Source organism: Hoplias malabaricus, chromosome Y (genome assembly GCF_029633855.1).
Source record: "Hoplias malabaricus isolate fHopMal1 chromosome Y, fHopMal1.hap1, whole genome shotgun sequence".
NCBI classification, from domain to species: domain Eukaryota; kingdom Metazoa; phylum Chordata; class Actinopteri; order Characiformes; family Erythrinidae; genus Hoplias; species Hoplias malabaricus.
Window position 1 is genome coordinate 36,984,601 of NC_089820.1, and position 13,755 is coordinate 36,998,355.

The 13,755-nt window shown below is 41.2% G+C and overlaps 1 protein-coding gene across 1 annotated transcript in view; it reads right to left on the minus strand.

The window, feature by feature from the left end:
* Positions 1–13,755, minus strand: part of LOC136679069 (otogelin-like) — a 509,929-nt gene that overhangs the window by 88,429 nt on the left and 407,745 nt on the right. The window contains exon 46 of the mRNA XM_066657350.1: positions 12,476–12,580. Coding sequence (XP_066513447.1) covers positions 12,476–12,580 — 105 coding nt within the window. The remainder of the gene's footprint in view (positions 1–12,475; positions 12,581–13,755) is intronic.

Sequence of the window (13,755 nt, forward strand, 5' to 3'; positions counted from 1 at the left end):
GGGTCGTAACAGAATTTGGGGGCTCGTCCTATTTTCATTTTCTGGTTGTTTTTTGTTGGTTTTTCTGGCTGGTGGTTTTCTTTTTTGTGGGGGGGTGAGGATGACTAGTTTTGATTTGTCCGCGTTTGCTCTTTGCCCCACTTTGGAGGTGTTTGATACATGTCGTGTTGTCGATCTGCTTTTGATAGCGGATTTGTTTTCCGTAAGTGTCCCTCGCTCTGCTCCAAAACGGGAGATTAAGGAGGCCTTGGAGGCCCAGTTAGTTAGCAGGGGAATTTTGCCTGAGAGGGGGGGTTCTCCGGGTGTTGCTTTAAGTCCAGCTCGGAGTACGGACGCGGCGGAGGCCGTGGACGACTCTGAGTTTCTGCCGCGCATAGATCCCGGTGTTTCCCTCTCTCCTGTGTTAGATCCGCGCTTGGCCATTCGACTTAAAGAGCTAGAGCTGGAAATAAAGATTCAGGAGCGTGAGGCAGAGTTACTCCGGTTTAAGGCAGTGCAAGTTTAAGCTGAGAAGGAGCTTGCGTTAAAAAGAATGAGTCTGGGGGATTATAAGCCTGTCCCTCTCCCTCGCAGTGCGGCCTCTCCCACGGCGCACTCTCCTGCTCCTGATAGTGTTCAGGCACCGGCCACGCCACCAGTTCCCAAGCCCCGCTCTCCAGCTCGCTCATCGGCCGTACGTACAGCGCGGGATTTTGATGTGAGTCGGCAGATCGGTCTGGTTCCTGCTTTCAGGGAAAATGAGGTGGATGCTTATTTTCCGATTTTTGAGCGGATCGCTACCACTCTTAGTTGGCCTAAAGGCTTGTGGTCTCTGCTGCTCCAGTGTAAGTTAGTGGGCAAGGCTCAGGAGGTTTGTTCGTCTCTGTCGCTGGAGCAGAGCTTGGATTATGACGTCGTGAAAAGCACAATTCTTCGGGCGTATGAGTTAGTTCCAGAAGCCTACAGGCAGAATTTTAGACGTCTTACAAAAACCCCCAGCCAGACGTATGTGGAATTTGCCAGAGAAAAGTCTCTGTTGTTTGATCGATGGTGTGCGGCTAGTAACGTTACGACATTCGAGCAGCTTAAGGAGTTGGTGCTCCTGGAAGATTTTAAAAACAATCTTCCGGATAAAATAGTGGTATACATCAATGAACAAAACGTCACTAATCTGTCTGTTGCAGCTACTTTGTCTGATGAATTCGTTCTCACACATAAAACAAACTTTGTCCCGAGTTCTCAGCGTGACATGTCTCGCCGCACCCCCACTTCACAACCTGCTGTTAGTTCCTCTCAGTCTAATGTTTCTGAAAATAGAGAATGTTTCTATTGCCATGCTGTTGGTCATTTAATTGCTGCTTGTCCCGTTTTAAAACGTAAAGAAGCCCGCAATTTAGCCCCAAAGAAAGTTAACGCTGTTAGTTCGTTACATAAGACCCCTGATATTGACGCCTCGTTTGATCAGCCCTCGGTAGAATCACTGTTTAAACCGTTTACATTTTCTGGGTTTGTTTCTTTTGGTGATACTGGAGATAAAAAGTCTATTCAGATTTTAAGAGACACTGGTGCTGCACAGTCTCTTATTTTAGACAGCGTTTTACCTTTTTCTGACTCTAGTTATTGTGGTAGTGACGTTTTAATCCAAGGGATTGAGTTAGGAGTTGTCCGTGTGCCGCTCCATAGAGTTTATTTGGTAACGCCTGAGTTTTCAGGTGTCGTTAAAGTTGCAGTTCGTTCACAACTTCCAGTAAATGGAGTATCGTTTATTTTAGGTAATGACCTGGCTGGTGATAAATTGTTTACACTACCTGAGGTGGTTTCTGAACCCCTCTCTGCTGTAGAGAACTCATCTATTTTTCCATCCTGTGTTCTCACTCGGGCTCAAAAGAGAAAGTTTGAGGATGTAGTGGGGTTATCAGACTCCTTTTTCAGTAAAGATGACCCATTGTCTGATGCTTCTGTTACGACTAGTGGTGATAAAGGGACAGATATTTGTAACATTAATTACACCGATACGCGAATTACTCGTACGGAGCTTGCTGCTGCTCAGAAGTCAGATCCCACAATTAAACGCTGTTTTGATTCTGCACTTGATGTTGGTCCTGATAAACGCTTTAGTCCCTATTATGTTGACAATGATGTCTTAATGAGAAAATGGTCTCCCCCTTCTTCGTTGGATGGTTGTGCTGATGTGTATCAAATAGTTGTTCCCCAGCCCTTTAGATCTCAAGTTTTGTCCCTAGCTCATGACCATCCCTGTTCTGGACATCTCGGCATTCGTAAACGTATCAGCCGTGTCCTTGGGTAATGTTGTTGCAGATGCTCTGTATAGGTGTTAATGTTTTGTTCCTACTATGGGTTTGTATTTGTGGGAGGGGGTGTTACGCTGCGCTGTGTATGTGTGTGTTTTCTCTCTCTCACTATCTCTGTAAATGTATAGGTTCTGCAATCTGTTCCATTCCATGTTCCAGTTCGTGTATTTGTTCACCGTCCAGAGTCCGGTCCACCATCAAGTCCACCATCCAGTCCATGTGTTGTCTGTCATTACTTCGTCTACGTCCGGTCCACCATCCAGTCCACCATCCAGTCCATGTGTTGTCTGTCATCACTTCGTCTACGTCATCTCGGCGGGAGTCATAAATACGTGTCTGTGTACGATGTTAGGAAGCTTTGTTTTGTGCTGTGATTTGTATTGTGTATATTGAATTCTGTTTGCCTGGTTTTGACTTTGATCCATTCCAATTTCGACTACGAGTTTGTTTTAGCCCTTTTGAACACTGATGCTAGATCTATCTTTTGTAAATTTTGTGTATATATTTCACCAGAGTAGGGTTGGCTGCCGTTTGTTTTGGGAGTGGGTTTTGTGTGTGTTTTTGTGTATAGACAGGGAGGAAGGTAAGGTGTTGTCTTTTGTTTCCTTTTGTTTACACTTAGGTAAGTTAGAGCTGTTTGTGGGTCAGTTAGGAGGGGTGTTTGTTTGTTGTTTTTGTCGGCTAAAGGCCATCCTGAAGTTCACTGGTGTTTGGTTTCGTTGTACATATCACATTTATAATATATATTCTATTCATTATCCATTCTGTGTTTCCGTTTGTGTCCTTTTTGTTTCACCATTTACATCTGTTACAGTTATTCTCTTCACATATATTAATTTCAACCCATTCCTCATTCTGTTACGGCTCAACCCTAGACTGGGTCGTAACAATATGCTGTTGCATGGTGGGGCAGCAGGCTGCGGGTAGTAGACGCCAACAGACTTAAAAAACTGATCCGTAAGACCTGTGATATGGGTGTGGAGCTGGACTTGCTGGTGGCAGTGTCGGAGAGGAGGATGCTATCTAAGCTACAGGGCATTATGGACAATGGCTTCCACCCACTCTTCGACAACTCCTCCCTCAATGTGTGACACCATGGTTCATCCGTGCAATACTCAATACCACATTACACTGTTCATAAGTACAATAACAACGTGATTGATTTTTCTTAATGTGTGCAATAATTCAGAGGTGCAATAATCTATACAATATATTTATTATCACAGCCAATGCCACTTAACTGTATTTTTAAGAATGTAAATGGGTACATATTGCAAATTTCTCTTTTGTTTTAATTGTTTTTCTTTTTAAATTATCATTAGTTTTTATTCTTTACATAAATGGTTGCAACTCTAACAGCAGCAATTTCCCTTTGGGATCAATAAAATATTTCTGAATCAGAATCTGAATAATTATTCACCTACCGGCAATATAGATTGCAATGAAATCAATTGTTTGTTGACAGAGCGGAAATCCTGGGACTAGTTTGTAAAGCTCAATTTTCACACGTGGCCAATACGGAAATACTACATTTTTTGTCAACGTTTGCAATTATAAAATTGTGAGGTATTATGCAGAGTATATTACAAAGCGACTTATCTGTTGATAAGTTTGATTTTGACTGAGATATTCCATATTTTCTTAAATTGTGCCCCCTAGTGGCGATCAACATGAAACTTTGTACACACTTACGAAGCATGCTCACAGAACCTGCATGCCAAAGTTCATCAGGACCCAAGGATTATATAGGGAAAGAAAATAATCTCTATGCCTCTTGGGGTGGAAAATATTTTAATGAAAGTGTTTTCCTTTGCTGTAGCGCCAAAACGTGTCAGCATATGACGTTTCCTGAGACAGAAGCCACATTTAGGGTAGTAGTTTTTGTAGTGTTTTTAAGGTGGTCCTTGGTGTTCTGTTTTGCCTGTGGAGATGGAGGGGTAGTGGATGATTGGTTGAATTTGGCATCTGCAGACAGGTGAAGATGGTTGGGTTACAGGGACAACATAAACCACAGAACTCACTCTGGAGTTTCACCATGGATTCTCACACACTATTCAGGGCCCCCACAGAGTAGATATAATTTGGGTTGTGGATCCTTCTTAGCACAGTAGTGACTCTGACATTGTGGTGATATGTCAGTGTGTATTGTGCTTTTATGAGTGGATCAGACAGAGCATTCCTGCTGGACATTTTAAAACCTGTGTCCACTCACTGTTCGCACTGTTAGATACACCTACCTTGTTAGTCCACCTTATAGAAGACAGAGACTATAGCTCAACTGTTGCATCACAATTTGTGTTGATTGTCCTCTAGTCCTTCATTAGTGGACGCGGGACACTGTCAGCTGGAGGACTATTCTCAGTCCAGCAGTGATGCTGAGGGGTTTAAAACTCCAACACATAAATTATACCTGCAGTGTGAGTATCCTGACCATTGAAGAACGGGGTGAAAGGGAGCTATGAAAGCATGCAGAGCAAGAGGTGGACACCTTTCTGTCTTTGTAGAAGTAAATCCTGCTCTAATTTTCAGGTATGAGGCCTTATATGCAATTACATCATTGCTGGGTGTTTCTGTATAGCGCTTCTGATTTTGTGATCATTGGCACTCTAAGTCTGTGAGTATGGAGGTACAGAGAGAGAAGATGGGAGAGGGTCTATAGTGATCGTGGGCTCTCTTTGCCCTTGTCATTCGGTGTGGAGAAGCAGCAGTGGGCAGAAGGGATTCTTTCATAACAGACTGTGTGGTTTAAATGTACAGGGGAATATATATTGCTTACATTTTCAAGTTTGAGGCCTTATATGTAATTGCAATGTTGTTGGGTAGTGTGTGTGTGTTTGTGTCACCCATCAACCATAACTTCATGACCACCTCCTGTTTTCTACCATCACCTTCCATTTCTGAGTTCCACTGACAACACAGGAGCACTTTGAAATTTTAAAATTACAGGCTACAATACATTTGTTGCTCTGTGTACTTTATTTTTTGCATATTCACACTGTTTTTCAATGGTCAGAGCCCCCAAACAGCAGATAATTTGATTTGATGATTTCATTCTCAATGCTGTAGTGACACTGATATGGTGGTGTTGTGTTAGTGTGTTGCGCTGGTATGAGTGGATCAGGCACAGCACTCTGTCCACATTGTTGGCTGGATGTTTTTGGTTGTGAACTGTTCTCAGTTCAGCAGTGACACTGAGGGGATAAAAAATTCCACCACCCAAATCATACCTGCTCTATAAGGGTTGGGTAGCATTCCTGACCATTCTGCATAACCGAGCGTTGTTTGAATGCATTGGTGAGATTAAACGCATGTATTTTTGGCCATGAACTAGTATGCACATGTCACCCCACAGCATCTCGGTAGGATTAAGATCCTGGCTCTGATTTGGCCATTCCCGAACTCTCCATTTCTTACTTTTAAGACAATCCTTGTGAATTTACTGGAGTGTTTTGGCTCATGGTTGTGCTGGTCGTCTTCTGTTCACAAATAATTCAGCTTTGGATTCATCTGTCCAAAGAACACTGTTCCAAAACTCCTGGTTTTTGTCTGTGTGATTTCTGGCAAATTTTAGTCTTGGACTGATGACTTTTTTGACAGCAAGGGTTTCCTCCTTGTGCAATCACTGATGGTACATGCATGTACCTTGACATCAGCTCCAACATTTTAGGATTGTTGGAGACTTCTTTATGCATCTTACGGTCTGCTCTTGGACTGTACTTGTTAGGATGGCCTAACCTGGCCATGTTGGTAGGTGGTTTAAATGTTCTCCACTTAGAAATCCGCCATTCTACTGTCCGGAAAATAATTTTCAATTGTTTTGAGATCTTTTTACATCCATTCCCAGACCCAGAGATCTCTTTAGATCTGGGCATGGTGATATCACTCACCTCAGCAACCAAAGGCAAATCAAACTAATGTCTGAGGTTTGAATAAGAGCCTCCTCCAGTGTCCTCTTTAATGAGGGTCTATTCTTTTGCAGCTGATGTGGTGCGTCTGATTCTAAATATAGACATTTTAAACAGTAATGAATATAGGAGTGTCCGAAATTTTTCCTCAAAAGAAACGTACAATTTTGTTCATTAAATTTTACAACTTGTGTTTCTAAGTAATTCCTTCAGTGTTATTTGTTTATTATATAAGCTCCATCTCTCAATACTGCTCAAATGAAACTCATATGTCCATATGTTTAAAAAGGTTCAAAAAGACAAAGGAGTGTCCTAACTTTTTCACATGGCTGTACGTCATATGGATCTCATCATGCTGTAACTGCATCCCTAGGTGGGGTTATAATCAATATAAAATCTCTGCCACCAGTTACTGTTTTGAAGTTACTAGTTACTACTTTTTGAAAATGTGAATTGAGCCCCTTAGTGGCTATCATTATGGATTTTTTTTGCCTAGGAAGTGCTGCCATAGACGTACTATTCAAGTATTATGATGATTGGACCTTGTTAAGGTTGTCAAACAGCTGCTGAAAACTGATTGGCAGATGACAGCCATGTTTGTTTTGAATATGACAGCATCATCATAGAATCTGATTCAGGACATCACCTGCATACCAACTGGCATGACAATCGGACAATCCTGTGATGCGTGTCAGTTTTCTGTTGTTATAGCCCTCTCTAGGCTTGCAGTTGCACCATGATGCAATAATATCTACCAACCCTTATAGGGATCAACCGCGTGAAGTGTCGTAACTTTCAGGGAAAGCGTTTCTGAGTTATAACTGTTTTTGTCAGAATTTTTTGGACGCAAGTTCCACCTGTTTGGGTGGAGCCTGGAAGCTAAGCAGTGATGAAATTCTTGCATTTTTCAGCTTGATAGTTCAGCTTGAAATTCCTGCATAATTATTAACGTTCAGGTTCTTAGGATTCTGAAGATACCACATATGTCCACATTGGGCAAATTTCTAAGGACTAGTTCAATCTCAAATTTGTGTGATTTTGCATATTAAGCAAATTAGCTCAAAATCTAAGTGGGTGGAGCTTATGGGGCTTGAGCCTTTTTATTGTAGGGTCTGAACTGAGGAATGAAGGAAAAAAAGAATTTTGTTTCTACATCAGATGAGGTAGGATATATGGAGTTCAACGCGTTCTGCTTTGCTATGGTGCCAACATCAGGCCATTTGAGCTGATTCTTTGTGCCTGAGTAGTGTAGAGTAGGGTTTACTACCAGTTGATTTGGGCTGCCCGTCTCATTTTATCGGAGAAAAAGAAGAAGAAGAAGAAGTGCTTTCAGTGTGTGAACTCCTAATAATAATAATAATAGTAATAATAGTAATAATAATCTGAACAATTACAATAGATTTCCTTGCACCGTAGTGCTAGGATCCCTAAAAATCTGAACAATTACTATTGGGTTCCTTGCACTGCAGTGATCGGACCCCTGATAATAAAAATAACAACCAAAAAAATAGTAACAGTAGGGTCCTTGCACTATATTCTAGGACCCTAATAAGAAGAAAAAGAAGAAAACAATTGCAATTGTTTTTTGTACAATTGCAAATACAGTAGTCTTTATGCACGTAAAGTCTTCTGTACAGGTAAGATGAAAAAGTCTATAGTCAAAACATTTTCAAGGGAAGCTTATGTTACACAAGGAAGTAAGTTGTACACAGTAAACATTTCTTAGGTAGACTATGAATCATTACTAATAGACATATTACAAACTTTTACAGAACAAAGTACACATTAGTAAGGGACAAACTGAATTTTTGCGACAAGAATTAAACATTACTCAGGGACAGACTATGAACTTTTACTGAGTGAAGTATACATTGCTAATGGACAGACTGCATTTTCACAAGAAGTAAACATTACTAAAGGGACAGACTATGACTTTTTACTATGTGAAGTAAACTTTACTAAAAGGACAAACTGAACTTTTACAGTGTAAAGTAAACATTACTAAGGGACAGAGAATTAATTTTTGCAATGAGAAATAATCATTACTAAGGGACAGATGATTTTTTACAATGAGAAGTAAACATAACTAAAGGACAGAATTAATTTATACAGTGTGAAGTAAATATTACTAAGGCACAGACTATGAATTTTTGCAATAAGAACTAAACATTACTAAGGGAAAGAATTTTGTCAAACTTCATGGCTACTGAATCACATTAGTTTCATGTGTTGTGCTAAGATGTTAAGGGAAAAAGTTTTGTATAATACACTTACCCATCTTCAAATGGATAAAATTTGCTTTCGTATTCCTCTTCATCATATGACTACAACCCCTTGGTCTCTGAAGCTCCTTGATGCTTTTAAAAAGTGCTGCACCAACAGTGGAAATAAACATTTTCAAGCCATTTCTCAGACGTCGACTGAATTTTTGGAGAGACTGAAGGTTGGAGGTTACTGAAGGGATGGGTAAGTCCTTAGTGATTTCTTCATATTCTATTGGTCAGTTTCAAACAAAACACAACATTGATGGATGCACAAATAAACCAATAAGCCTTTTTTCACACAGAGCCTACCTGGAATCATTGGGCGCAAGGCGGAAATACACCCTGGAGGGGGCGCCAGTCCTTCACAGAGCAACACAGACACACATACACATTCACACCTATGGACACTTTTGTGTCGCCAATCCACCTACCAACGTGTGTTTTTGGACTGTGGGAGGAAACCGGAGCACCTGGAGGAAACCTACGCGGACACGGGGAGAACACACCAACTCCTCACAGACAGTCACCCGGAGCGGGAATCGAACCCACAACCTCCAGGCACCTGGAGCTGTGTTAGTGCAACACTACCTACTGCGCCACCGTGCCTGGTCAGAACGGATATGGTCAGAACCATTGATGAACTTGAGCAGTATATTTTTGATCATGAAGGTCTCTGATTCCAATTCCATATTCCAATGATTCAGTGCTTGAACATTTAGTAATTTTTTGGTCACAAAAATCAATTATTTGAGTATGTAAGTATGAAGTATGTTCTTCAAGATAAGCAATGTCTTGAGCGGAAAACAAAATAATTAGCTGACATACTTCTAAACATGCTTTTTTAAATAACAAGACTGAGAAAAATGCAAATTCTTCTGTGATGCTGGGTTTCTCGTGTTACAACTATCAACTCAGTTGTTTATGACAGCAGTGAGAATAGACTAGACAATAGTGAGAGCTGAAGAAGAGAAAATAATTCATACCGTTTCCTCTAATGAGATGGCATGCAGCTACAGGTTCGAGGCTTGTACTCCTGTACTTGTGCTCAATGGTGTCTGCCTGTAAGATGACAAAATGGACACAAGGGGCGCTCTAACAGTCAGAATGACGGAGCTGCCCACAGCATTGCCTGTGTGCATTCTGTATATATCGTCTTGCGCTAATATATCAGCGGATGCCGATTACATAAAAAATGCCAAAAATCAGCCAATTAATCGGCCGGCCTATATATCGGTCGATCACTATTCAAGGCACCTTTAGTTGAACCTTTAGAGTGCAGGGCAGGCGTGCCTGTGATTCACCAATTATAGGGAGATCCAGCAATGGAGAAGGCCACAGGCTCATTCGTATTGGTCGCCCCATTACGGTTGTGTCTCTGGCAAATAGCTCTGGGACAAAAGAGGAATAGCGGATGGCTGCAATACAAAAAGGCTCCAGAAAGTTCTAAGTGTCTGGGAAGTTCTCTGTTCACACTGTCCCAGCATCATCTCCTTCTTAATAACTCTCCCAAACCTAGTTCTAGAAGTAGACGGCAGTTCTGGAATGTCATACGTTGGCAGCGGTTGAACTGTTGGATCCTGCTCCTGAACAGGGGTTGAAAACTGCACATGTGCAGGGCTGCTGCTACCCTCTACATCTGTGTGCATAGAAATTAGATAGCATTGGTTGCGTCTCACTGTGTCATTGTGACTGAAACTATTGTACAGTGGTGTGGCTCTATTAGCAAGCGGAGCAAAATAAGGATTTACAGCTTTCTTGAGAAGAGACTTTACAGTTTATACAGCACACGTAGCCTCACCGCTACTTTGGGGAAACTTGGGGCTGCTGGTAAGGTGGTGGAACCCATAGAATTCAACGAAGAATACAAAGCCTTACCCAGAGAAATATGATCTGTTGTCAGTCATCTGCGTCTCCAGAACTCCATCACATGCAAATATAGATTTTAAATACACAATCACATCTTTACACCTTTAACGAGTTAAGTGGGCAATCTCCACATAACTGGAGTAATAGTCCACTACCAGCAGGTAAGTTTTGCTTCCCAGCATAAACAAATCTGCTTCTAAGATCTGCCATGGTCAGTTAAGTAAGTGAGGCAGCATGAGAGGCTCTTTAGGGTTCTGGGGCCCCTTGATGCATGTTCTACAGTTGAGTAGCATTTTGTTTAGCTGCTAGTTCAGGCCAAGCCACCACACTGACTGATGTGCCCACTCTCTGCATGTCAAGCCCTGGTGACCTTTATTGCAGTTTTGCCAGGATCTCATTCTTCTCTTCTTCTCATTGGGGAAGTGATAACAAGCCTTGTTCCTTTCAACTGAAGACCATCTTGTACTGTGAGAAATGCAAGTTCTGACAAATATTGTTCCAAAGCAGGTTTTTCAAGATTATACTCTGACCATTCATTAGCGCACAACTTCATAACATTAGAGCACACACAGTCACCCTTGAGCTCCTCTCTTAGGTGGTCCAAGGGTTAGGGTTAGGTTCCGTCATTGGGAGATGACGGAATTGATATATATGCTTGCGTCTTATAGAAACTCCCTTTATTCCTGCCTCACATTTCCCCCCATTGGAGCATGTGACAGTGTATCCACTGTCCACAAACGTTTCCCCTGTACATGTAAGAATATTACATCAGCCACATTCTGAACCACTGAATAAGAGGAGGAAGGGTATCTAATGCTTGCAATTCAAAAGGTTTCAGCAATGGTTTATGGTCTGTTTCCAGTTGAAAATGCTTGCCAATAAGGAAATAACTAAATCTTTTACACACCCAGGTTAGACTCAAAGCCTTTTTCTCCACCTGTGCATATCATTGTTCTGTCAGGCTAAGAGACCTTGACACACAGGCCACTGGTTTTCACTCCTTGTGTTTGCACATGATGAACCTCGCTTGCTCATAAATTTTCTTACCAATAAAAGGAGCTTGAAATCCATCATGTACATCACAGTACTTTTTCTGTTGGGCTTCAGTTAGGGGCAAGCCATGCAGAATGTCACCCGTCTCGTCACTCATACAGTAAATAAACGTGTTCACCTGGTTTTCCTCACAATGTTCATGCAGATTACTTGCCAGTCTGAACAGCTCAAACCATCTAGTTCATTTCCCACAATCTTGAGGCTTTGGCTGTATGCTGAATGTTGCGCTGTGCCCTACTGTGCTCTGTGTAACAGCTGCACTTTGGCTTTTTGCCATTTTATTCTGTTCCATTCTGCTCCTCTGTTGCTTGCACTTCAGGAACCATAGTACTCAGTCTCTGCTTTAGCTAAGCTACAGAACTTCTGACACCATGTTCTGTTTTATAACAATAAACATAGTGAGTCAGAGCAGTAATTTGGCCATTAATTTGAGCTTGAATTTTCTTATCTCACAGTTTTCACAAAACATACTTACACATACAAAACATACAAGTTAACCTTCACTCTCCCAACTCCCCCATGCATGCCCTTAAAGGTTCAGCAACACTACACAGAGCACCAGTATGTCCAAAATCATGACCAATGGAGATTTGAGGTGATTTAAACTGTGTTAAAACTCAAAAACCAATCAGGTACAAAAATCAACATATGCTGCCATATTCCTTGTTTCAGTAAAACGATACCAAGCCATATTCTCTGTTACACCAGAGTGGCTTTGTAATCAAAGACTGCATGTGCCAAACCAGGTGAAAAATATCAATGTATACATAAACTAATAATAATAATTAATAAATAATCTTTTTTCTGTTCTCAGTTGATTACTAAATGTAAAATGAAGGTTAGTCCATGGAACACAGTGGTAAAGCTATCCCAGCACTTTTGCAACATTGCAAGCATAAATTTTATATAAGCAAAAATATAACAAACCTAAAAATGTAACTGTTCAAAACACTAAATATCTTGTACTGTTTTCATCTGAACATAATCAATACATTTTTGCATCTTACATCTTATGGTTAACAAGTATTGGGATTTAGTTTTTTTTTTTAAGTACTACTAACTTGCATGCACAACCAAAGACCATTTTTGAGCTTACCGCATGCATACTCTGGACAGCAGGAGTCATGTCTGAAGTATGACACCAACTTCTCTCCAAATTTACACTGCAGAGGAGCTGCCTCACACACACTGTGGTTGCAGACTGGAACACAACACAATGTTCAGAAAATATAGCATGTATATACAAACCAGATTCCAAAAAAGTTGGGACACTAAACAAATTGTGAATAAAAACTGAATGCAATGATGTGGAGGTGGCAAATGTCAATGTTTTATTCATAATAGGACATAGATGACAGATCAAAAGTTTAATGTAACATTTTAAAGGAAAAATATGTTGATTCAAAATTTCACAGTCAACAAATCCCAAAAAAGTTGGGACAAGTAGCAATAAGTGACTGGAAAAAGGAAATTGAGCATATAACGAACAGCTGGAAGACCAATTAACACCAATTAACACTAATTAGGTCAATTGACAACATGATTGGGTATAAAAAGAGCTTCTCAGAGAGTGTCTCTCTGAAGCCAAGATGGTAAGAGGATCACCAATTCCACCACTGTTGCACAGAAAGATGCAGCAATACCAGAATGGTGTTACCCAGTGTAAAATAGCAAAGACTTTTAAGTTATCATCATCAGTCGTGTATAACATCATCAAAAGATTCAGAGAATCTGGAACAATTGCTGTGCATAAGGGTCAAGGCCGTAAAACTCTACTGGATGCTCGTGATCTCCGGGCCCTTAAACGTCACTGCACCTCAAACAGGAATGCCACTGTCAAGGAAATAACAGAATGGGCTCAGGAATACTTCCAGAAAGCATTGTCAGTGAACACAATCCACCGTGCCATCCGCCACTGCCAGCTGAAACTCTACAGTGCAAAGAGGAAGCCATTTCTAAGCAAGCTCCACAAGCTCAGATGTTTTCACTGGACCAGGGGTCTTTTAAAATGGAGTGTGGCAAAATGGAAGACTGTTCTGTGGTCAGATGAGTCACGATTTGAAGTTATTTATGGAACACTTGGACGCCATGTCATCCGGACCAGAGAGAACAAGGATAACCCAAGTTGTTATCAATGCTCCGTTCAGAAGCCTGCATCACTGATGGTAAGGGGTTGCATGAGTGCTTGTGGCATGGGCAGTTTGCATGTCTGGAAAGGCACCATTAATGCAGAGAACTATGTTCAGGTTCTAGAACAACATATGCTCCCATCTAGATGTCATCTCTTTCAGGGAAGACCCTGCATTTTTCAACAAGATAATGCCAGACCACATTCTGCAGCAATCACAACATCATGGCTACGTAGGATAAGGATCC